Raw genomic sequence first — 26,863 nt, forward strand, 5'->3', positions numbered from 1 at the left:
CTGTTCAAGTTGACGCATCAGCGCAGTTAGTCTATTGTTACAACTACGTCAGCTAACTCATTTGAGACGTCATGTTCAGTGGATGACGTCATCTCCAACTATTTGCAAACATTCGTTCATATGGCGTCACGACCAGTGACGATCCGGGGTGCTTGCTGTAAAAGGCGACTATGCTTATCGTAAGTGGCGACTAACTGGATCGAGTGGTCAAGCTCGCTGACTTGGTTGATGCATGTCATCGTATCCCAATTACGTGTATTGATGCTTATGATGTCAATCACTTGATTGTCTGGTCCAGACTCGATTATGTACAGACCGCCGTCATATAGCTGGAATATTGGTGAGTGCGGCGTTAAACAACAACCAAACCAAAACAAAGCCAAGTTACTGATGGAGGCATCTCACTATGTAAAGGAAGCTGTGGTCGCAAGAATGGAGATATACAACCCTTGACAATCGAGGATGCATTTATGTGTATGTGGAGGGTCACGTACAGGACCAGTTCGGTATCTCAATATTTTCATTTTCATGTTCAATTCCAGTATCAACACCCATGTAGGGAATCGACCCGAGACTACAGTCTGACGAGCGAACGCCTTAACCATCAGGCGACCCCACCGTCTCTGATGTTCAGTGGAAACATGAGACCGTTTATCTTACATACAGGCATGTTTATCTTGTAAGTGGCGCAAATAGAACTGCGTTCCAGTGTTTAAAGAACACGCAACAGTCCTTTTATCTTTTGGTAGACTTTATGGTTGATACACGTTATTGTCTACATTTCGCATTAACTATGAACAGTCACATTGCAGAATTCGCGTACTACGTTACGCGTGCTGTCTCCTCTGGTAAGAGTGAGTGAGCATGGTTTTACGCCGCTTTCAGGAATATCCCAGCAATATCACGGCGGGGGACACCACACATTGTACCCATGTCGGGAATCGAACCCGTGTCTTCGGCGTGTCGAGCGAACGCTTTAACCACTAGGCTACTCTGGTAAGAGACTTTGTTCGTAATATGCCTCTGTTTCCCTTCAGGAAATGGGTACCCGGTAGGATGAGACGGTAATGTTACTGTTAACCTTATAGCGCCTCACAGACAGCTTCAGTTGTATACTCCCCAGGAAGCTGAGAATGAAAACACGGATCCATGGATCGGGGTAATAATGGTTTAACTTGATGAATAGAATCTGGCGCATAATTAATGGACATATTATTAATATTAATATTATTATTATTATTATTATTCCCGATTACCGCCACCATCAGTCTCCAAACACAAGGGACTCAAGCATGCCCAGAGGTGCAAGATGACTTGCGTAAATAACTTACACACTGCGAGTTTATTGAGGGAATGTCGAACATCTGTCAATCCATATTTGGCACTTCCTATAAGCATCTAACTCACTCTTTTCTAACTGATCAATGACAGGAGTCAGAGAGTAACTGTACCGTCCATCACACCGTTTCTGTGTCTTGCGTCCTGCTTTCCTATCGGCTAGTCTCTCACGGCGTAGTCCATGTTTTGGTTGTTGAGAAGAAACCTGGTCGGATCTACCCACTCTGTCTCCGACACTCTCCTCATTCTGAGACACTATCTCAATTTCCGAGGAACTGACCTCGCTTCTGAAAAACATCTTGGCAGGATGCAAAATTTGGTCAATCCGCCTCAACATAAGATAGGTCTTCTCACGTTCCACTGCTTCAGGATCGAACTCAGACAGTTGTTTCATTCGTTGGTCCCTTGGCGGCAGGGGTTGTAACGGTTCGATTATTCTGATAGTTCCATTACGAGATCTGAAGTTCGTATTTGTCCTGAAAGGTCTATCTCGTTGACTTCCGGCAACTCTACTCATCACCACTCCACGTTTTGGAAGCCCCACACTCAATTTGTTGTCCGGCATCAGCTTCTTGTCAAACTCGCAGTTGCTTGTTCCCCAGGTGTTAAAGGGCTGTGACGCAAGTTGTAATCCAGTTAAAGGTGGAGCTGGCGAACGTTGGAACTTCACTTGTGACATAGCGGGTGTATTAGGGGAATCTTTATGCACAGCTCGACTGTGAAACTGTAGGACATTTTTAACTTTGGGGTTCTCAGCTATTGGGCGCCCTGCGTGAGCGTTCCATTGCCTGTCCGCCAGTGTGTCGATAGTCCGAGTGTATCCAGCCCCGCGTTTCACGTCTGCCAGTCGTCTGTCTCGTGACACCCTGTCAGTGAAAGATTCCTCATCACGAACACCCTCAGATATCATGGCCTAAACGTACACCCAATAATCAACACTGTGGCCGTGATCATTTGAGCTGGAAAAACAGGGAATTACATCGGCATACCGGCTCTCCGTTCACTCTGTCTCCTGCCGCGCCAAATCCATGTTGAACACGTCCAACCTCAAGTCAATGTTTGATCCGGTAATGTCGACAGAACAGTAGCGATAACATGGCGTGTAAAACCGGTCTTCTCTAGACCCTCAAGTTAGCTGATAACACAGGTTGATATTGACTGGACCGTCTTAGCAACTGGTGATAAGGAACTCTTGTTATAATTCTTGTCATTCAAGTACACTTCAACGCGAAACATAACTCTCGACTGTTGTAAACACTAACGGGGGCAATCGGTCCATCTAAAGCACTAGGCTACGATTATACTTTAGAGAACAGCGTTTGACGGCGTCCGATAAGTGGTAACAAAACCCAAGTTTTCAAAGCAAGTCATTTTCAATGGGCGTTATAATACTTGCGTGGCTGTGTTCAATACTGGCACAGTGCCAGCAGTATTTGCACTCGCCCCATAAGATTTACTGCCCAACTACTTCGCGTACAAAACATGTAAACGCCATTCAGACAGTCAAATCAGCTCGTGACGTCGTCGTCTGTTAAGTTTTCGACTGTGATCATGATCCGGAGTAGAATAGGTCTTCAGCAACCCGTGCTTGTGGTAAAAGGCGGCTATGCTTGTCGTAAGAGGCGACTAAACCCGTGAAGATCGGGTCAGAATAGGTCTTCAGCAACTCATGCTTGTCGTAAAAGGCGGCTATGCTTGCCGTAAGAGGCGACTAAACCCGTGAAGATCGGGTCAGAATAGGTCTTCAGCAACTCATGCTTGTCGTAAAAGGCGACTATGCTTGTCGTGAGAGGCAACTAACGGGATCGGGTGGTCAGGCTCGCTGACTTGGTTGAAGCTTGTCATCGATCCTAGTTGCGTGGATCGATGATTATGATATCAACCACTGAATTTTCTGGTCCGGACTCGATAATTTACAGATCACCGTCATATAGCTAGAAAATTGCCGAGTGCGGCGTTAAACAACAAACCAAACCACCACCCCCCCCCCCCCCCCACCCCCCAAAAAAAAGACGACTAACGGGATCGGGTGGTCAGGCTTGCTGACTTGGTTGATGCATGTCATCGCATCCAAAATGCGTGGATCGATGCTTATGATGTCAATCACTGGATTGGTTAGTCCAGACTCGATTATTTACAGACCAGCGTTGGGGTGGCTATTTTGGGGCCAAGACGTCTAAGGCGCCGCGATTCGCTGTGCAGAGTTGCGTCCCTTGGGCACGCCAGAAACCTAAGCTTGTGGGTTCGAATCCCGGTTTGCCCCGATTATGTTTCTAGGTTTGTCAGCACCATACCCGTGCTCGTGGTTTTCACCGAAGTGGTAAACGTCTGAGACCTGCATCACCTCGGGCTTTCCTCCAACATTAAGCTGACACGCCGTGATATGACTGGATACTATTAAAAGCGGCGTTAAACCCAACTCACTCACTCACTCACTAAGGCGCCCCGATTCGCTGTGCAGAGTTGCGTCCCTTGGGCACGCCAGAAACCTACGCTTGTGGGTTCGAATCCCGGTTCGCCTCGATTATGATTCTACGTTGGTCAGAACCATACCCGTGCTCGTGGGTTTCACCGAAGTGGTATACGTCTGAGACCTGCATCACGTCGGGCTTTCCTTAAGCTAACACGCCGCGATATAACTGGAATACTGTTAAAAGCCGCGTTAAACCAAACTCACTCACTCACATACACCAGATTGCGATTCGCTGATAGTATATTGACTTGTCTGACACCCCTGTCCAACTCGAACCAAAAGGACTTGGCGTTCTGAGAACACACATCTTCATGCCTGTGTCCACGCTGCTGGGCCTACTTGGTCAGTGGGGAGATGATGCCAGACTTAGTTTTAGGGGGGTGGTTGGAGTTGGAGTGAATGTACTGGTCAGAATGGGTAGGCTTCCTGTAGATGGTGTTTTGGCTGGGGTCTCTGGTCCAAGTCTCCATGGATAGTGAGTATGGTTTTACGCCGCTTTTAGCAATATTCCAGCAATATCATGGTGGGGGACACAAGCAGTTGGCTTCACACGGGCGTGCCCGCACGCGCGGTTAATACCGGGGTGTTCGGAATATCCTGAAAATAAGTGTTTGCGATACCCGGAGAGGGGTGTTCAGAATAGCCTGACGAGGACCAAAAGGTGAGGTGAGGTGAGGTGAAATGGGGTTTAACGTCGCGTCCAAGATTATTGCACTTATATAGAGAATGCATGCACGTGTGTGTGTGTGTGTGTGTGTGTGTGTGTGTGTGTGAGTGCTTGTACTAGTCCGGACTGATGCCGATTTAAAGTCCTTGTTGTAGCCCCCTAATGCCGAGCGCCACACAGGGTAACAAGTACCATCTTTTAACGTATTTTGGTATGACGCGGCTGTGGATCGAACCCCGGACCTTCCGCTCTACGGGCGGACGCTCAACCATTAGACCACGGAGGCGGTCTGGCCAAAAGGTAATAAATTAACGTGGAACAAGAGTGCCGCACGGCAGAAACTTGTCTTAACACGTGAATATGACTCACACTGAAAGGTTCGATGTAGGCATAACTTAATTAAGCAATGAGAACATAGCAGAAATGCGGTACGTTGTAGTGTTAGCCAACACGCTCCACTTGAAAACCAAAGTAACGAATTAACAACCATAAAATGTATTTAGTATTTGAGATACTGTCTGTGCTATCACTTAATGATATTTTCCTGTTACTGTTTATAAATGCCCAACCGATGACAACCCTAAGAGTCCACCTCCCCGTTAATCAGGTGCCATCCACTAAGAGGATGTTAAACCAGTTAACTACCGGGTGTTGTGTGTATAAGTAAGTGAATATGGTTTTACCCCACTTTTAACAATATTCCAGCATGGGGCATACCATATATGGGCTTTACCAATTTCACCCATGTGGGGCATGAACCCGCAAATCCTTGAACCACTAGGCTACCCCACCGCCGCTGTCACGTGTAAGTGGACAACGTCAAAGTGAGGTGAGGTGAAATTGGGTTTAACGTCGCGTCGAAGATTATTGCGCTTATATAGCGACGTGCATGCACGTGTATGTGTGTGTGTGTGGCTGCTTGTACTTGTCCGGACTGATGCCGATTTATAGTGCTAGCACACTGAGATATCATGCCGCAGTTTAACATGGATACCCCACTCAGACACAGTATACTGACTCCGAGCCGACCAGTCCTTGTTTTAGCCATTTAATGCCGAGCGCCAGACAGGGTAACAGCAAGTACCATCTTTTAACGTCTTTTGGTATGACGCGGCCGGGGATCGAACCCCGGAACTTCCGCTCTCCGGGCGGACGCTCTACCACTAGACCACGGAACAACGTCAAAGTGGACTAAAAACGAGGTACAGTGCAAAATATATCCTCAAAACATTTTATTTTCACTTGCCTGTGTACATTGTCATGAATTTACGCATGAAGACAAACATTGTTCAGCCACCCCGACAGTTATGCAAATTTAACAAGTGTAATGTGTATAATGTTTTTTCACTGGTGGTGGGCGGAGCTTATACCGGCAGTTGTATATGGGGTCCTCCCATTTGTCAGACACCCATTTGTGTCCTCAACCATAAAAGTTGTTGTTTTAAACTGCCTGACAAATGGGGGATGACCTTGCATGTTCATTTGTTTCCTGTGTTCTCGTGATTCCTTCATATTACTAAAGTTAATTCGTCATGACAGATTAATTAATAATATGAATGAATCTGGTGTTCTTAAACGTCTTTTGAGTTTATATATCATTATATAATCAGTGTTTGTGAAAAAATGTAATGAATTTATTTAAAAAAAAAAAAGAACTCTCGTAACAAAATGAGCGATGAAAAACAAGTATGTTTATTGCTCATTATAGCTAAAATGAATAGAATTATCATTAAACCGCCCGCATGTCATCAGAAATGAGCGGGCCACTGTAACTTGATAATGCCCTCATATTGCTTGACAGGCAATATCACATCCGATGACGTCATAGGTATAGGGATAGGTGATGTCACGTTCAATAGTGACATCATCTGGTTTGTTCTATGATGTTTCCATATCTGTAAACTTGGATCAGTGTGTTGATTAAAGTAAATATTTCAAAACCGATATTGTTTATTTTTATTAGATAACAAATTCTATCCAGTTATGCTGTAATAACAGTAACGCTATTTTTCAGGGCCTTATCATTTGTGTTAAATATATCATTTGTGGAAAATAGCGTTACCCTTATATCGTTATTTAACATGATCATAAAGCACTTGCTTCAAAGTGGAAGCTCATAACAGGATGCATGCTGGAATGAGATGACGAACTACATGCAGTTGATAACAATAGCACTATCAGTAGGAGAGATATGACACATTACACAAATACAAGATCAGGAACTATAACGTGACCGACTTCGAATAATTACACAAATGCCAGGTTATCAGATATGTCACTCCTTTTAAACTATATACATGCCCTGTCGCCTCAGAAACATGCTTGGCATACCTCTAGAGATATGGTTTGAGAACAAGCCTGTTCCAGAAAGCGACTTAAAAGATTATCGTCAGTCCCATACTTTAACATAGACTTACTACAGTTGATGCGCTAAGGTAATCGTAGCTCCCATACTTTATCATAGACTTACGACAGTCGTAGTGCTAAGGTGATCATAACTCCCATACTTTAACATAGACTTACGACAGTCGTAGTGATAAGGTGATCGTAACTCCCATACTTTAACATAGATTTACGACAGTCGTAGTGATAAGGTGATCGTAACTCCCATACTTTAACATAGATTTACGACAGTCGTAGTGATAAGGTGATCGTAACTCCCATACTTTAACATAGACTTACGACAGTTGTTGCGCTAAGGTGATCGTAACTCCCATACTTTAACATAGACTTACGACAGTTGTTGCGCTAAGGTGATCGTAACTCCCATACTTTAACATAGATTTACGACAGTCGTAGTGCTAAGGTGATCGTAACTCCCATACTTTAACATAGACTTACGACAGTCGTAGTGATAAGGTGATCGTAACTCCCATACTTTAACATAGATTTACGACAGTCGTAGTGATAAGGTGATCGAAACTCCCATACTTTAACATAGACTTACGACAGTCGTAGTGCTAAGGTGATCGTTACTCCCATATTTTATCATAGACTTACAACAGTCGTAGTGCTAAGGTGATCATAACTCCCATCCTTTACCATAGACTGACGATAGTCGTAGTGCTAAGATGATCGTAACTCCCATACTTTAACATAGACTTATGATCGTAGCACTGCGAAAGCTTTATAGAACAGGGCCCTGACTTGATTATTTACAGGCCGCCATTATACAGCTGGAATAATGCTGAGTGTTAAACAACAAAACACCAACAAACAAATACCAACAACTTGATGTAAAATATATGACAAAAGTAATATGGTTCTTGTGGACATCTCTTAAAACATTGTTTGATGGTTGAAATAATAAAGGATATAAAAAAGGGCATATTCCCTGTGCATATTGACCTTATCTGCTATTTTTACATTTTCAGGTACTAATATTAGTTAACAGAATCAACAGGTATGAAACAATTCCTCAAGAAGGCTTTTTTTTCCACATATGTGAAACTTTCAGTCTGCACATCTCCAGACAATTTACAACAATGCCTTTGCTTGATCAAAATTATTGTCTGCAAGCAGAGAGTCAGTGAGTGAGTGGGTATGGAGCGATCTGCTGTTATCAATATTCCAGCAATGTGGACACCACAGACTTCCCAATTCCCTGGAAGGATCAAACCTAGGTCTTTGCTGTGAGGAACAAAAAAAGTGAGCAGGGCTCACTAATACCCTTGACTTCGACTCCAACATATTTCAAAAGTTCAAAACATGAAAGAAAGCAATATTTTCTCATTTTTTCACGAAAATAAACTTTCACATGTTTCAACCACCATAACAGTAACAATTTTGGCATGAACAAAATCTGGAAATATACAGAACATTGGATAAAAAGTATGTTTTCATGTGCAGGTATTAAGCATACCTATGAGTAAAGAAATGTATACAAAATATTCGTAAGTATCATTTATACATGGAATCATTTATACATGGAAGCATGCATGAATGAATGAATGAATGAATGAATGAATTGATGGATGGATGGATGGATGGATGGATGGATGGATGGATGGATGGATGGATGCAAGGATCACAGAAAGTGAGTGTACTTGTATAATATATTACAGTATAAGATTGGGAAGGTAATCAGATCTTCAGTATACACATAACCAATCTCATTAAAATCAGATCTTAGTTCTCACTGCCGCTAAACAAAGATCTGAGGATATCCCATTACGGTTCACGTCAGACCGACCTTTCCAAACTTTGACCGACCAATGGATTGACTGACAAGAAGTCGACATTAGCCAATCAGAAGGCAGCTTTCTCATGCTTTACGGCACTAGTTTCAAACTGGCGACTACACTTCGAAATATATTTTGACAAATTCTCAATTAAAAATTTGAAAACTGAACAAAGGAACATTTGGGAATGGCTATTCGATGGCCAAGATTGTATGGATTCAGTCGTAAAGCCCGTAACTGTCGTTCGGAATACCCCTTCAAGGTTGCATGATTAGAAAACAAATTACGACTGTCCCTTTCCTGATCTGGTAAGCAATGCTCTGATTGGCCGGATGAAAGGTCGTTCTGACGTGACCTGTAATGGGATGTCCTCAGATCTTTGTTTGGCGGGAGCGATACCCAAGATCTGATTTTAATGAGATTGACACACAACAATCAAAAAGTGAGTATAGTTTTATGTCAGTTTTACCAATAATGATCTTTACACATTGTACCCTTGTGGGATTTGAACCCGTTCCTTCTGCATAGAGACCACCACCTCAACCACATGGCTACCCCCTGAAGACATGATCTCACACTGACCACCCGAAGTGAACTTGTTATTTCACGCCGCTTTGAACAGTATTTCAGTTACATCAGGACGTCAGCTTAATGTGGGAGGAAACGCTGAAGTGATGCAGGTCTTCGATGTTTACCCTTCTGGTGAAACCCTATGCATAGTTATGGCTCAGACAAACCTAGGTGGACTTGGATTCAAACCCACGATCAGAGGTCACTGGTGAACCTAAGGGTCGGAACTCAGTACTTGCCCACCTGTGCCCACCTGTACCCACCCCTTATTGAATTATGGACTTGAATGTCATAAAACTTTCTCATCAATATGGAAACCTGGGTTTCATAGCAAGAAACTTTGACATAGACCATCTTCCTGAGGCAAGGTCATTAACTGATCATAAAAGTCCAGCTTCTACCCTTGCTGAACTAGGCAGGAATTTCTGGGCTTGATCGTAGCGCCACCAGTGGGTGGCTATTACGAGTTATGTCCCTTCTATGTGCCTCCTATTGACCAGTCGGATAACCAGTTTGTCATGCGATTTTGATTGGACTATGCATAGACTCGTTAGTCCAGCCAATATTTACCTGAGGAATTCCAGACTTTTATAGTCAGTTAACTCCCTTGCCTCGGGAAGATGGACATAGACATAAACATAGAAACATTTCCTCCAATGAGTTTTTGAACACTTTCAGTTTGATAACATCTCCAAGCGACCACTCTCATTCAATTCCCACATGGACAATCCCAATCAAAACTTGAGTAGTATACTGATCCACTCTTGTCAGGAATACCACTGGCATATGGTTTCGTGGTTCCGGTGTTCCTCAGCGTTCCGCTCGCCTGCGCTCATCGGGTGACACTCCATCCAGGAGCGCTGCCGAGTCAACCTGCAATACATGTTCAAATACCTTCTTTGATAGGCACTTAGAAGTTGGAGTACTAAGTAAGAATAAGAATTTATGGATGAGCAACTTCTTTATTACAATTCAGTGCGATGTTTCTGTGTAGGTTCTAATACCGTTATCATGCAGGTGATATACAGAGTGTGGTTGGCAAGTACAAATACAAGTAGGAAGCAATGTTTATACAGTAGAGTAGATATTGTTATACTGGAGTAGAGAAGCCTGTTATGAACACACAAGGGTAGTGATGACAATCATCAGCGAAGTCAGTGACATAAACAAAGGATGAAGCCAGTAATATATACAACAGGATTATGGCTGATTGGGGTCTTTGATGAGTTGATGTATATCACTTGCTTGATAACGGTGTTAGAATCTACACTGAAACGTCGCTCTTAATTGTAATAAAGAAGTTGTTCATCCATAAATTCTTATCCCTACTATGTTCAAACACATTTAACAACAGATGTTGTTTTGTAGTTGACCAATTTATCAGCACAAGTTGCAACAGTTAATTGATATATCAACAAACCCGTGAAGATCCATGCTTGTCGTAAGAGGCAACTAACGGGATCGGGTGGGCAGGCTCGCTGATTTTGTTAATGCATCAGGGTTAGAAACTGGCACTAGGCCTGTAGTCCTTACCAAACTGCCCAATAGTAAAGGTATCCTAAGGACTAATAGAAATTGTCCCATTTTAAGGTTTTTGCTATATGTTATCATTATAAGGACTAGTGGTAAAAAATTGTTAGTTTCTAACCCTGATGCAGGCCATCACATCCCATTTGCCTACATCGATGCTCATGATGTCAATCACTGGAGACACGATTATTTTCACCGCGATCATATTGCTAGAATATTGTGGAGTGCAGTGTCAAACAACAAACAAACAAGTAAACAAGATATATAAATAAAGCACAAAAATGATGTCTATGTACAATAGCTAGGGAAGGAGTGTCAAGGTCCTGCCTCCCCTGAGAACATCATCATGGCGATGAAACGTGAGGCCAGAGCAGTACCTTGTCCTCCAGTGCCAAGTACATCTCTGTCTTGTCCTTGAGGGCTTGGTCCAACTGTTGGCTCTTGCTGGGCGTCCCCCGTCCCCGATGACCGACAGCATTGTCGACAGCCTCCATCACCAGCTTCTGCATCTCCACCGTCTTGTGCTGAAGGTCGTTCTGTTGCCAGGCAACAGGATCCACACGAATCTCACTGCCTACCATTTCTGTGTCATACCTGAGAACATGATTCAACATCGACGGCATTGGCATGAGTGAGTGAGTGAGTTGGGTTAAATCAGGCAGTGATTCAGTTATGTTACATTGTGTCAGGTCAAAGTGGTTCAAAATCCCGGCATAACAGTCCACAGCAATCCCCGATTCTTCCATTTTACACAGAACACCTACTGTCCCCTGTTCAATACGACCTGAACAGGTGAATCACCTACCCTGTTTGATACGACCTGACGAGGTGAACCACCTACCCTGTTTGATACGACCTGACCAGGTGAACAAACTACCCTGTTCAATACGACCTGACCAGATGAACCACCTACCCTGTTCAATACGACCTGACCAGGTGAACAAACTACCCTGTTTGATATGACCTGACTGGATGAACCACCTACCCTGTTTGATACGACCTGACCAGGTGAACCACCTACCCTGTTTGATACGACCTGACCAGATGAACAAACTACCCTGTTTAATAAGATCTGACTGGATGAACCACCTACCCTCTTTGATACGAACTGACCAGATAAACCACCTACCCTGTTTGATACGACGAATACAGGTGAACCACCTACCCTGTTTGATACGACCTGACCAGGTGAACAAACTACCCTGTTTGATACCACCTGACCAGATAAACCACCTACCCTGTTTGATACGACGAATACAGGTGAACCACCTACCCTGTTTGATACCACATGACCAGATGAACCACCTACCCTGTTTGATACGACCTGACCAGGTGAACCATCTACCCTGTTTGATACGACCTGACCAGATGAACAAACTACCCTGTTTAATAAGATCTGACTGGATGAACCACCTACCCTGTTTGATACGAACTGACCAGATAAACCACCTACCCTGTTTGATACGACGAATACAGGTGAACCACCTACCCTGTTTGATACGACCTGACAAGGTGAACAAACTACCCTGTTTGATACCACCTGACCAGATGAACCATCTACCCTGTTTGATACGACCTCACTGGATGAACCACCTACCCTCTTTGATACCACCTGACCAGATAAACCACCTACCCTGTTTGATACGACGAATACAGGTGAACCACCTACCCTGTTTGATACCACATGACCAGATGAACCACCTACCCTGTTTGATACGACCTGACCAGGTGAACAAACTACCCTGTTTGATATGACCTGACTGGATGAACCACCTACCCTGTTTGATACGACCTGACCAGGTGAACAAACTACCCTGTTTGATATGACCTGACTGGATGAACCACCTACCCTGTTTGATACGACCTGACCAGGTGAACAAACTACCCTGTTTGATACGACCTGACCAGATGAACCATCTACCCTGTTTGATACGACCTGACCAGATGAACAAATTACCCTGTTTGATACGACCTGACCAGGTGAACCACCTGCTCTGTTTGATACGACCTGACCAGATGAACAAATTACCCTGTTTGATACGACCTGACGAGGTGAACCACCTACCCTGTTTGATACGACCTGACCAGGTGAACCACCTACCCTGTTTGATACGACCTGACCAGGTAAACAAACTACCCTGTTTGATACGACCTGACCAGGTAAACAAACTACCCTGTTTGATACGACCTGACCAGGTAAACAAACTACCCTGTTTGAAAAGACCTGACAAGGTGAACAAACTAACCTGTTTGATACGACCTGACCAGGTAAACAAACTACCCTGTTTGATACGACCTGACCAGGTGAACAAACTATCCTGTTTGATACAACCTGACCAGGTGAACCACCTACCCTGTTCAATACGACCTGACCAGGTGAACAAACTACCCTGTTTGATATGACCTGACTGGATGAACCACCTACCCTGTTTGATACGACGTGACCAGATGAACCACCTTCTCTGTTCAATACGACCTGACCAGATGAACCACCTACCCTGTTTGATACGACCTGACCAGATAAACCACCTACCCTGTTTGATACGACGAATACAGGTGAACCACCTACCCTGTTTGATACGACCTGACCAGATGAACCACCTATCCTGTTTGATACGACCTGACCAGATGAACAAATTACCCTGTTTGATACGACCTGACCAGGTGAACCACCTGCTCTGTTTGTTACGACCTGACCAGGTGAACCACCTACCCTGTTTGATACGACCTGACCAGGTGAACCACCTACCCTGTTTGATACGACCTGACCAGATGAACAAATTCCCCTGTTTGATACGACCTGACAAGGTGAACAAACTACCCTGTTTGATATGACCTGACTAGATGAACTACCTACCCTGTTTGATATGACCTGACCAGATGAACCACCTACCCTGTTTTATACAACCTGGTCAGGTGAACGACCTACCCTGTTTGATACAACCTGAACAGGTGAACCAACTAACCTGTTTGATACGACCACTTCAGGTGAACCACCTACCCTGTTTGATACGACCAATACAGATGGACCACCTTCCCTGTTTGATACGACCACTACAGGTGCACCACCTACCCTGTTTGACACGACCACTACAGGTGAACCACCTACCCTGTTTGATACAACCAATACAGATGGACCACCTACCCTGTTTGATACGACCAATACATATGGACCACCTACCCTGTTTGATACGACCGATACATATGGACCACCTACCCTGTTTGATACGACCAATACAGATGGACCACCTACCCTGTTTGATACGACCACTACAGGTGAACTACCTACCCTGTTTGATACAACCACTACTGGTGAACCACCTACCCTGTTTGATACGACATGACCAGGTTAACCACCTACCCTGTTTGATACGACCACTACAGGTGAAACACCTACCCTGTTTGATACGACCACTACAGGTGAACCACCTACCCTGTTTGATACGACCTGACCAGATGAACCACCTACCCTGTTTGATATGCTTTGATCATCATCCTGCGTGTGTCGTGGTCGTGCTCGTCTCTCACCTCCAGGATGTGCAGAACAGTTGATGTCTGAGAGAAAAACCAAAGTCATCATCACATTGCTTAACTTGGGGACATAAGAGGTCTAAGGTAAAACAAGTCTGTGTCAGAAGGAACATTGTTTTGCCCAGTAATAAAACACAAAATTATTTTTGTTAATTTTCTGTATCAAGCAGCAAACAGACTTTTTTATGCAAAATGTGTGAGTAGTGGGTGCTACCGGTTGAACAGGACATGCCTACCCATTTCACAATCACCTGGTGTCTGCACTGATGAACAATGATCCATTTATATAGTTTTCATCCCTCTTTTTCCTTTAACACCCAGTGGAATCTGATTATTCTCTGGGCTCCATATTTTATATATACTGTTGCTGTGGTCCCCATTTGATTCCAAGTTTTGCCCAAACTGAGTAAACCCAGGATACAAATCCTGACACGTGCTATCTCTCCCCCGTAGGGGTTCTGAGTTAGAATATAGCCACCTGTCTTCATAACAGGCGACTGAAAGGATCGGGTGGTCAGTCTCGCTGACTTGGTTGATGCGTGTCATTGTATCCCAATGGTATGGATCGATGTTCATATCAATCACTGGATTGTCTGGTCCAGACTTGATTATTTACAGGGCGCCATCATATAGCTGGAATACTGCAGGGTGTGGCATAAACAACAAACATATTAGTTGTGTCACTTCACTTCAAGCATGAGTGAGTGAGTGAGTGAGTTGGGTTTAACGCCGCTTTTAACAGTATTCCAGTTATATCGCGGCATGTCAGCTTAATGTGGGAGGAAAGCCCGAAGTGATGCAGGTCTCAGACGTTTACCACTTCGGTGAACCCCACGAGCACGGGTATGGTGCTGACAAACCTAGAAACATAATTGGGGCGAACCGGGATTCGAGCACACAATCATAGGTTTCTGGTGTGCCCAAGGGACGCAACTCTGCACAGCGAATCGCGGCGCCTTAGACGACTGGGCCACCCGTGCCCCCACTTCAAGCATGAACCCAACTCAAAATACTGAACACAATAATATTAAAGATATATACTGTATTCGTCGTAATAAGCGCCTAGGGCGCTCTCAAAATTAGAAAGAGGGGGCTCTTATTAGAATGGTATTTTGGTGGCAAAAACCAGAGCTGAAAGATAAATTTCGTGGTTTATGCTGACAGCCTGAAATGTTTATATTCGACAGATATATTTTTCCAGAATTTAATTGCCCATAATTAAGGGTGCATATAACACATGAGTGCGTATTATACACGAATAAATAAGTCTTGTGTACATTGCTCAATCTGAAAGGGTGCTAATTGGGATTGTTCACTAGCCAATATATTAACAAATATCGCCATGGGCGCTTATTAGAGCGGGGCGCTTATTACGTCGAATACGGTAATCAGAATCTGCTGTCCTACCATGCTGTACAGGACTGCGTAGATCCTGCCGCCACTACACACAGTTGTAACTTCGGCATTGGCCTGAAGGGGGAGCAGCCTCTCGTCAAGGGCATTCCCGCCAAAGTCTGAAAAGAAAAGTCACAACTGTAGAAAACTGCAAAACTAATTACTTTTTTATTTCATGGTATATGGGTGAAAACATACTGTAAACCTGGAAAGTTTTGCGCCATTAAATTATTGTGAGCAGCTAACAATAGTAACTACGTCTGGAAAGTTTTGTAGTGTTCATGAGATTACCAAATATCAAACAACTTTGCACTGTTATCTTGTATTAGTGTGACGCAGTGTGATGAAATGGTCACTCAGTGTCAGTAAGTGATTACTGTATAGGGCAGGGACGGGTAACTCGGGTACTCGGGTCGGGTGGGTCCTGAGTAGGACCTGGGTAGGAGCCTGGAGATGTGGCAGGTTAGTGAATTTTCCTGCTGAGGCAGACTCTTGACACTAGCTGACAATGTGTTTTAAAAGACTGAGTGAGTGAGTGAGTTTTTACGCCGCTTTTAACAGTATTCCAGTTATATCACGGCATGTCAGCTTAATGTGGGAGGAAAGCCCGAAGTGATGCAGGTCTCAGGTGCTTACCACTTCGGTGAAACCCATGAGCATGGGTATGGTGCTGACAAACCTAAAAACATAATCAGGGCGAACCGGGATTCGAACCCACAATCATAGGTTTCTGGCGTGCCCAAGGGACGCAACTCTGCACAGTGAATCACGGCGCTTAGACGACTAGGCCACCCGTGCCCCCGATTTCAAAGGAAACAGGATGTGTGAGATTATTCATTTAAGGCTTAAAAGCATAACAGTTTTGGTTCTCAGGCACCGCCCGCATCATCATAAAGTGTTTCGATTTTATTTCCATTTTCAAAAAAATCAAATAATCCTATTACTTAAAAACAATGCCATCCAATATAGCACACAGTTACGTCCCTTTACATGCGCACCGCTTTACTGTGCATCTCGTGTTATGGTCATGGCGGCAATAAGAGTTTGTATGCTTGTTTATGTAGGGAGGCCCTTTCCCAGGGCGATGGTATACAACTGTTTATTTGGTTACAAACCAGTTTGAACAAGGGAATAAATACACTGCCCACTTGCACTATTTTTTCAACAGTCATTGCCTGAGAACCAATCCTTTTATTATTTCAAGACAAATCATGCAACTGGCTGTTTAACAATGTGTGGAAGTGAATAAAGGAAATATGCCTCCTTATATTGTTTAGTGTGTTGTTTCTCTGAGGGGAAGGTCTGACAATGAAAGACTACCGCAGTAGGCCTTATAGCTTGTTGAGGGGCGGTTGGGAAGCCTAGTGGTTAAAGCATTCGCTCGTCACGCCGAAGACCCAGGTTCGATTCCCGACATGGGTACAATGTGTGAAGACCATTTCTGGTGTCCCCCGCCGTGATTTTGCTGGAATATTGCTAAAAGCGGCATAAAACCATACTCACTCACTCACTATAGCTTGTAGATCAAAATATGAAATGTCAGATGGAATAAATTATTTTGAGAGGAGTTTTTATTTTATTCCTGCCATGTCTCAGTCAGGGGTGAGAATCTTCCGTGGATCCGTGAATTTCCACGAATTTTAGTGACCACAAATTTGTTAAAATCCCATGGCTTCACCCGAAACCCCCCCAAAATTGCCTGGAAAGTTTTGCTACACTCTGTTAACATCACTTAAGATCAAAGCTACTTTTGCATGGGTTATTAGTAGGAAGCGTGATGATGAAATGGTGACTCAGTGTCAGTCAGAGATTTATTTACTATATATGCATGTGTTGTCATTGTTGAGAAGGAAGGTGGGAGTTGTGTATTTAACTAAAAATAACTGCATCATGAAACTATTGCAAGTGTGTGTCACTCACAGTTTTCCAGACTTACTGTATCTAAACCGTCAACCTCCAGTTCCACAATGTACCCGGTTCATACAAAAGTTTACCAAGGACAACGCACAGGGAGACAACTCACACGATGGCCTGGACACATTTTCTGCTCTCATCACAAGTTTGCCTGTGTTGAGGGACAAGACACGCAGACGGCCATTGAATGTCAGGAAGAGGTACTCAGAGCCTGTCGGCCCAAACACTCGGGAAACCTGAAGTCAAAAACAATAACTGGAGAAAGACAACTATGACTAGACTTGAACAAGTCAGCCTGGCGTGTCAAGTCAGCAATAGCAATATCGCTGAAGGGGTTGTTTTCGGCCCAGGTACAGAAATGTACCCTAGCCAAAATTAGAATACAGAAACACACCTGGTACCCTAAACAGCAGATGAGTCCATATTCCTCAAACCGAAACCGAAACCGGTTCATGTTGTAGTTCTGGGTTGCCTGGTTAAGAGTGCATGCGCGTTACTTCTGCACGATCTTTTGCCAAGAGCTCTCTGACCTTGCTTAACATTACAGTTTTCACAAGATAATCTAAAAGTTCCTCCTGTCGAACGCGTAGTGCCATGTTGAATTTAACCGCAGTTTGGCATACAGGAAGTGGCGAATACCTAAAGAACTGGTTATGTGCATTGCGCCCTGCGGCCCTGCGGCCCTGCGGCCCTGCGGCCCTGCAGCCCTGCGGTGAAATGGACTCATCCTAGGGTACGTTTCTGTAGTACCAGGACCCCTTCAGCCTTGAGAAACCAGACCAACATTAATATGTAAAGAGCCAAAATCTTTCAGAATTACCATCTTGGCTTCAAATTGTATTTTGATTTTGGCAAGGGTACATTTGTGTATACAGAAAAGTATTAGGGGTACATTACTGTAGTACCTGTGTCGACAGGACCCCTTCAGCATATATATCATCAACAAACCAGGAGATAATTACTGCTTGTGGACTCACTAACATAAAAATTATCCAAACCAAGCACCATTGTGGCCATCCAATACCCATTCAACGATGGCCACTTTCACCCACAAGGGATACTGAGAACCAAATCTGAGGATGCCGAACCCTGTTTGGCATTCCAGATGCCGGAATGCAGTACGCTGCCATAATATGTTTATCTGGTATACGGAAGTCAGTATTTCAATGTTGACATTAACTTTACGTCTTTTTATCTTGTACTGAGTGACAATTCCATAAAACATTTTGCCCTAAGCTTATGAGCATGCATGGTCATGCATTCTATGTAAAAACTCCAGTCTAATTTAGCTGTGTACACTGACAAGTCTGAATGTTAACTTGTATTACATGACAAATTAAGTGGTTCGCTGGATGCCTTAGGGTGGGTGTTGGCACCCTCAAATCTGACAGGCTCAGGATTAGCCCAGTGGTCAAAGGAGGTGAAATTTACTGTGCAGAGTTGCATCCCTTAGCTGCGAGGATCCGCAGATTGTGGGTTTGAATCCCTGATTCTGAGCCTTGGTTTCTGAGAACCGGTAGGCCACGCAGGAGTTTCACCACAGTAGTACATGTCCACAACCATGGCTAGCTTGACCAGGATTTGATCAGACTTGACCAGGACGTGACCGGGACTTGACCGGGACTTGACCGGTATTTGACTGGTATTCGACTGGTAATTGACCTGTATTTGACCAGTATTTGACCTGTATTTGACCGGTATCTGACCGGTAATTGACCTGGATTTGACCAGTATTTGACTGGTATTTGACCGGTATTTGACTAGTATTTGACCTGAATTTGACCAGTATTTGACTTGTATTCGACTGGTAATTGACCTGTATTTGACCAGTATTTGACCTGTACTTGACTGGTATTTGACCGGTAATTGACCTGGATTTGACCGGTATTTGACTGGTATTTGACCGGTATTTGACTGGTATTTGACTGGTATTTGACTAGTATTTGACCTGAATTTGACTGGTACTTGACCAGTATTTGACTGGTATTTGACTGGAATTTGACCTGGATTTGATCAGTATTTGCACTGGTATTTGACCAGGATTTGCAGGACTTTGGCTTGAATAGCTCAGAATAGTCACAATTATGGTTGTTGATCTGTCAGTACCACACGCCTCATCAAATGTTTTCGCAAAAGTGGTAAACGTCTGAAACTTGCATCAATTCAGGCTTTCCCCCTACATCAAACTGACACATTGTGATGTAACCATAAAACTGTAAAAGTGGCGTTAAACCCAACACAGTTCTACCATGAATTTGGAAAATAGTCCATTCTGATTGGTCAGTCAGAGGCTTCAAATCACAATAATCACCTCTGATTTTGACGAAGAAGCTTATATCTATAGAAAAGTTATTCTTTCTCGGTCATTATCGGTAGGCTACTCTATACAGAGTATCAGTTAGTACAGTATTCAAAGTGTTCGTGGACTTGGATGTTGAAAGGAAAACACTTTTTTGGGTGCAAAAGGGTTGTATTACATTGTATCAACTTACATCACAAGATACAACATCCTTCTGCAGCACTTCCTTGTATTCCGCGTCCGTCAGAGGGATGTCCCGTCTAATGTCCTTCAACTTCATAGTTCGAAGGTCAAGGACCAGAACTGTCATATGTGCATCTGCAAAAGCCAAACCACATGAAACATGTCTTGGTTACTTGACAGCGTCTTTAAATATTATCATAAAATAAAGATTCTTGTTGGGTATAAAGTTCACTCTAGGTTATATCATTACCTTCCTAGAGCTGAGTATCGCCTGGTATTTTGCGAAACGATTTGTATCATTATACGGACTGATGATACTGCTGGTATTACGATACCCCACATCAAAGAGTAAGAAATGATCACGAAATTGCAGCTCTAAAACCTCTTTCTCCATACATTTATTGTTATCTAAAAAACTTTAACAAAGAAAACCACAAGAACAAAACTGGTTTAAATGAAGGGATGGTTATTAAAAGTAACAGTTAGTCGGCGCGTCCTCAGCCACCACGTCCTTGTGAGCCACCACATCCTTGTGTTCTGCCATGCTTAATGGTGGCGCTATGCTACTTCGGCCATTATGGGAGGTAACTATTGTTTCTGTTCTATTTATGGTGTATTGCGATCTCACAAACTGATGATTCAAGTATCGTGTGTACCTAAGTATCGATGATTGTTACAGCCCAAAGATATACCATACCTTTCTTTGAGTGAGTGGGTGGGATTTAGGGTTGGGACCAGACACCAACAGTGTTCTCCGATACGTATAACGATACTTTGCTTATGATCAGATACGTATAATGATATTTGAATGTGTTCTTATCCTTGGTATGAGTGAGTGAGTGAGTGAGTGAGTGAGTGAGTGGGTGGGTGGGTGGCTGGGTGGGTGGGTTGCTGAGTGAGTGAGTGAGTGAGTGAGAGAGTGAGTGAGTGCACAAAAGCTTGCTTCAGGCTGGTTCAAACATTTCAAACTCTAATTTCAGAATATTTTAATATTTTAAAACGACACCAGTTTCTGAATTCCCTTTTTGGGGAACAGAAATAAGAATACCTTTTTCTCACTGGAGGATAACCCAGTTGAAGCTACTTAATACCATGTTGGGAATTTATGACCCCCTCATCCAACACTACTCAAGATAATCCTGTACTTCCTGTGCAGGACCTGCCACTGACCTTTGGGCGGGAACTGGGGGTACAACAGCAGGAACACCATGTCCCTCCCACTGGACGTCTGACACACCTCCAGGATGCCAGAACACTTCACCTGGTGCATGGGAGATAACTCACATAACAACATATTGAAGGCATGAAAACAGGACTGACTTGACACACTACCCCAATCCAGCTTCTAATCCAATCCAGATCTCCAAAACAAAACATTTACTGAACTCACCACAAGTGAGTGAGTGAGTGAGTATGGTTTTACGCCGCTTTTAGCAATATTCCAGCAATATCATGGCGGGGGACACCAGAAATGGTCTTCACACATTGTACCCATGTCGGGAATCGAACCCGGGTCTTTGGCGTGACGAGCGAACGCTTTATCCACTAGGCTACCGACTGCCCCGAACTCACCACAAAGCCCAAACAGACCCATCCTTCATTATCATACTACTAAAACAAAGTTAAGGACCATCCAATTCTTTCTTACTAACGCTACTATAGTTAATCTGTCATGCAGACCAATTCCTTCTTGAATGCCATGACAATAACTATAATAACATGAAAGAATCAGGGGGTCCTTAACTATTTTTGTGTAGCATATTTCTCCATTCGTTTATGATATATCTCTTGGCCATATTGGTTACAATATTTTATCATCCAAAATTGGCTCCCACAGGAGATTTCGCTTGGGTGAGATCAAGTGATATCTACACTGTAGATATAGCTGCAATGAAATTGCATCACAATGCTTTGCAGACCATTGTGACATCACGGTAATAATGACATCACAATCAAATGACATCACAAATGGCTCTGCTACTGAAGCTGTTGGCAGTTCTTTTTACACTTAAGACACTGCATATTTCTGTCGACAAACTGGAAAAGTTGGAAGAATGATTTTGGATGATAAATAAAATCTCACCCTTGTGTCTTTTGATATCAAATATATCAACACTCGTTGACAAAAGTGGCAAAAATCCTCGGCAAGCCTTGGAGTTTTTCCACTTTTATCAACTCATGTTGATATATTTTATATCAAAAGACACTCGGGTGAGATTCTCTATATAATATTTCATTTTAAATCGTTCATTCATGCAGCAGAAATAATCCCAAATTCCTGTAGCTTGGATTATTTTTCGATTCAAATTTCCCAACACTGAAATGTCATGCTTGAACAGAAAACACTTAAATTCTAAACATTCTGGCACCGACATGAAATGGCGTGGTCCGGCAGATCAAAGTTGCAAAGGCCGACATTGCTTCAATTTCCCTGCATTGCAGACCATTGTGACATCATCTGTTACCATGACATCACAATAAAATGACATCACTCATCAGTCGGCCAATTGAAACTGGTGAGCTGTCCTGCAGAACTTCTGCACTATGGAATCAGTTGTTAGGGAACATTACCTTTTCTGGTTTGTACAAGCGCGTGAGGTAGGTTGAAATCTGACTAGTCCCCTGGTATCGCAGGATAACGTGGAACATGGCGCCCGATTCCTTCACTTCTCCCTTGGGGGCGTACACTGTCGACTGAAACAAACAGGTCTTCACTCAACCAGGGATTCATCTAGGACTTAAAACTTAGTATCCCTTGGCGCCAATTGGCAAAACATTTATTATTTACTTCAAAACTTCGTTTTTTTGAAAGTACAGTAAACTACCGTTATAACGAACTCAAGGGGACCACTAATTTTAGTTCGTAATAACCTTAGTTTGTTATAAGCATACATACAGCATATATACAATAAATGGCCGGGACTAATAAATAAGTTCATTATATCGGTCAGTTCGTTATAAACATAGTTTATGGTATGTATTTTCTTAAATAAAGGGGTATTTTTAACATTGCATTTAACATTGCATTTAAGGCAATAATGTAAAACTAGGCATCAAAACTTCTTTCTCTTCATCAGGTCAAGTTATGACTATAATATTATTAACATGAACATGATGAATTAGGACATTTTAAGAAACCAATTTTCAATTTTTTTACTGACATTTACAGGAGACATGGAACCCTGTATCAGCCTCTAAGAAGAAGAGCCAGATAAATCCCTGTCTACATCACATCTTTTTTCCTAAACTGTATTTTATTTATTAGCGGTTCAAGAAATGGACACAAAATTTCAAATTGTGGGCCAAATCTTAAAACAAAATTATTTTCTTCTTTGAGCACTATCTGTTCAAGGTCTTTGATAGGCATTTAATATTTGGAAGATCATAAAGATGTGAAAGTTAAGGGATAACAACTTTTTTATTGTTTGTATTAAATGATATGTTTTTGTTTATGCAAGATAGAAACTATGCAATCAGACAGGTAGGTTCTTAAACAAGTTTGTTTATTTGTTGTTTAACGCCACACACAGCAATATTCCATCTATATGACGGTGGTCTGTAAATAAACGAGTCTGGACCAGACAATCCAGTGATTGATACCATGAGCATCGATCCATGGAATTGGTCTATGATCATGACATGAATCAACCAAGTCAGTGAACCTGACCACCCGATCCCATTAGTCGCCTCTTACATCAAGCATGGGTTCCTGAAGACCAATTCTACCCCGGATCTTCACAAGGCTGTTAAACAAATACCGGTACTGATTGTAGCAACCCAAGAGGTTCATGGACACTTACCTGCAGACCCTGGTCGTCCATGAAGGTTTCGTGCCAGGGGTCTCCAAGTTGCATGTTCTGCAGGGTCGTCTCCACTACAACACGCAACATCGCCATTGATGACATCAACAACAGACGACTTCTTTACCTCAAATTATTTGTGACGAGGAATTCACTCATATCCATAGCACAGTAAGCATGTTTTTCTCAAGGAAAACCAGATTGTATTTAAACTAATAGCAGGACAATACACTGATGCACCATAGGCCGATGATACATTTTCTTTTGTATCATGGACATATGGCCTACAATACACTTGAACCTTCAGTTAAGCAATTTATGACTAAATGACCAAATGACCAAATGCTCATAACATTCAGCTCTCCTAGGGTGATAAGGGCATATTTTGAGAGTTCATATTTCATTACATTCATTGCGGACTGGTTGTCCATTCAAAAAATTATTCATTATCGTTTTCTAAAACCATGTCATTCAGTGAATTAAGGTGTGGAACGTCCATTATGGTTGAAGGACCATTACCATTGTGTATTTCGGTATCATAAATATGCATTAGGCGTGATGGATAGAATTTCATTCCTAATATAGGATACATGTATATTTTTTATACGGAAACACACTCGGCAAATAATCTCTATGTCCGATACCAAAGAAAAGGAATGATGAAGTCTTACACTTCTTCCTCTCCCGAGCTACATCTTGTCTTGTCTTCTTTGATTGTTTTATTTTGTCTGTAAATATCACCTGTAATACAAAACAGATATTAATAAAGATTATTTTATAAAAATGTAAAAATGACTCTTAGGGTTGTTTTTTTGCTGATTAAAATGTTTCACAGAAATATCTTGCTAACATGCTTCAGACTCTTATGACCAGAAGATTTTGATATTTTTTTAGCAGTATGATGACTTTGATCAAGTTCCCAGTGCGTGAGTGAGTCAGATTGTTTTAACTTTGTTCCAGATATATATCATGGCATGACAGATGCATCTGGGAGGAACGCCCGAAGTGATACAGGTCACAGAGGTTTACCACTTTGGTGAAACACACGAGCATGCAGACAGTGCTGACAAACCTAAAACACGATCAGGCCAAATTCAAGATCAGAATCCATGGTCTTCGTTTTCTGGCATGCCTAAGGGACACAACTCTGCAGAGGGATTTGCAGCACCTTAGATTGAGCCACAGGCTCAGAGAATGAAAATTTTACGTCAAAATAGTAATTTTCGTGATACTTTTTAAATTTAACAGATTGAGGGACAGTCATCATTAAAAGGGCAAGTATCCAAAATATTTCTACACATCATAGACATCCTCACTAATCCAGGGTATATTATCTCCATCCATTATGATTAATACCCTGGACCCTTTGCTCCAATAGCCTGGTTTTACTCCCAGCTTGAACGACTTGATGCCCAAAATAGATGACACTTATCTCTCATGATCTGATACAATGACTGGTCCCTTACATTCGGTTTCTCTGTGCGGGACGGGGAGAACATGATCTTGGACATCTGGATGCGGTACTTCTTTTGTGGCAGAAACCAGCCGAATCCGGATATGTGCTGCCTGGGGGACAATCAACATCATTATCATCAATGGACAACCAGTTTTATCACATACTGGATAGTGCTATCTGATAAATATGCAAATGAGGTTACCTAGCAGGAAATATCTTATCCATCCATGTAATGAATGTTTAAACAATAAATTGTTGTGTGATGTTCCCAATAGGTATAGATAGGAGTTTCCCAATTTGAGTGAGTGAGTGAGTGAGTATGGTTTTACGCCGTTTTTAGCAATATTCCAGCAATATCATGGCGGGGGACACCTGAAATAGGCTTCATTGTCGGGAATCGAACCAAGGTCTTCGGCGTGACGAGCGAACGCTTTAACCACTAGGCTACCCGACAGCCTCTTTCCCAATGTGACCGTGTGCCTGAAGACCGATATGGCTATAAATCATGTGGCACCATATGATAAATAGGGCAGTTAACTCAAATATTTTATTCATACACGGTTTCTTAAGATACTTCAATGATTAAAAATATGTCGTAAAACATCCTCTATTTTACGAAGGGCAATATTTTTACCCTTGTGGGTTTCCATACCATAAATAGCATGTATTAGAAATAAAAATATGTATTATGCTCGCCAAAGGCTTGTATAATACATTTATTTTTCTAACATGTGATACTAATGATACAGAAACACAATCAGATAATAATCTCTATATCTACAACACTCAATAAAACAACCCATTACAGACATTCCAGTTCCTCATCCAGATGGACAAAGTTCTAAATTATCGGATCTTGACATATTCTTAGTACGTCCAAAAACAATTGTTAGAATACAGAACTTCCAGACAAGGAGGAGTAAAGGGACTTAGGAACCTAATAACATGGTCCAGACTTGCAGGTTCGAGACTAGCAGGTTCCAGACTAAAAGGGTTTCATTTATTAGAAGCGCGAAGATACGGTGGGGTTGCGATACGATATGTACCCCATTACTATGGGTGTGATATGATTTGTATCTGATACAGCACTATTATTTCATAAGTTGATATTCTTTCTATAAGCAGGTAAATCACAACCCTGAATAATACGTATTCAAATTACAGAGATCTAAGATGGCATATTGCAAGGCAGAGGGCACTGTGAATGTTAGGCTATTTATAGCCAACAGCGAAATACTAGAGAATCAGCATAAGCTGGTTGTTGAACAGTTTCTTTTCGGCAGAATATTTTATTCTTTATTATTACAGTAAACTACGGTTATAACGAACACGCTTATAACGAACTGACCGATATAACGAACTGATGTTGTACAGCTGTGTTTTTTTGAAAAAAAGTGCGCACTATACTCAAGAAAATACGGTAGTCCCGTCCATGCGTTGTATATATGCTGTATATATGCTTATAACGAACTACGGTTACATCAAACTAAAATAAGTGGTCCCTTTGAGTTCGTAATAACCGTAGT

At 42.5% G+C, this 26,863-nt stretch overlaps 2 protein-coding genes across 3 annotated transcripts in view; both read right to left on the bottom strand.

Moving 5' to 3' along the window:
- Positions 1-739: 739 nt before the first annotated feature.
- On the bottom strand, positions 740-2,351 carry LOC124119846. Its single transcript, XM_046482503.2, has one exon. It carries the CDS (start codon positions 2,246-2,248, stop codon positions 1,343-1,345), a length of 906 nt encoding a protein of 301 aa, XP_046338459.1. The 5' UTR covers positions 2,249-2,351; the 3' UTR covers positions 740-1,342.
- Positions 2,352-8,992: 6,641 nt separating this feature from the next.
- LOC124119841 overlaps positions 8,993-26,863 on the bottom strand; it is a 60,963-nt gene continuing 43,092 nt past the window's right edge. For both annotated transcript variants that reach the window (XM_048390933.1, XM_048390934.1), the window contains exons 19-29: positions 25,348-25,447; positions 24,553-24,622; positions 23,882-23,955; positions 22,653-22,775; positions 21,252-21,342; positions 20,092-20,216; positions 17,709-17,835; positions 15,698-15,804; positions 14,229-14,314; positions 11,137-11,353; positions 8,993-10,102 (exon numbers count right to left, since the gene is read on the bottom strand). In XM_048390933.1, the coding sequence (XP_048246890.1) occupies positions 10,040-10,102; positions 11,137-11,353; positions 14,229-14,314; positions 15,698-15,804; positions 17,709-17,835; positions 20,092-20,216; positions 21,252-21,342; positions 22,653-22,775; positions 23,882-23,955; positions 24,553-24,622; positions 25,348-25,447 (1,183 nt within the window). In that variant the 3' untranslated portion in view covers positions 8,993-10,039. The remainder of the gene's footprint in view (positions 10,103-11,136; positions 11,354-14,228; positions 14,315-15,697; positions 15,805-17,708; positions 17,836-20,091; positions 20,217-21,251; positions 21,343-22,652; positions 22,776-23,881; positions 23,956-24,552; positions 24,623-25,347; positions 25,448-26,863) is intronic.

The sequence above is a fragment of the Haliotis rufescens genome, unplaced genomic scaffold, assembly GCF_023055435.1.
Source record: "Haliotis rufescens isolate VD_foot unplaced genomic scaffold, xgHalRufe1.0.p SCAF_9, whole genome shotgun sequence".
Taxonomy (NCBI): Eukaryota; Metazoa; Mollusca; class Gastropoda; order Lepetellida; family Haliotidae; genus Haliotis; species Haliotis rufescens.

What these genes read in the sequence shown, in the direction of transcription:
- LOC124119846 (XM_046482503.2), bottom strand. Translation starts at nt 2,248, where the DNA reads ATGATATCTGAGGGTGTTCGTGATGAGGAATCTTTCACTGACAGGGTG.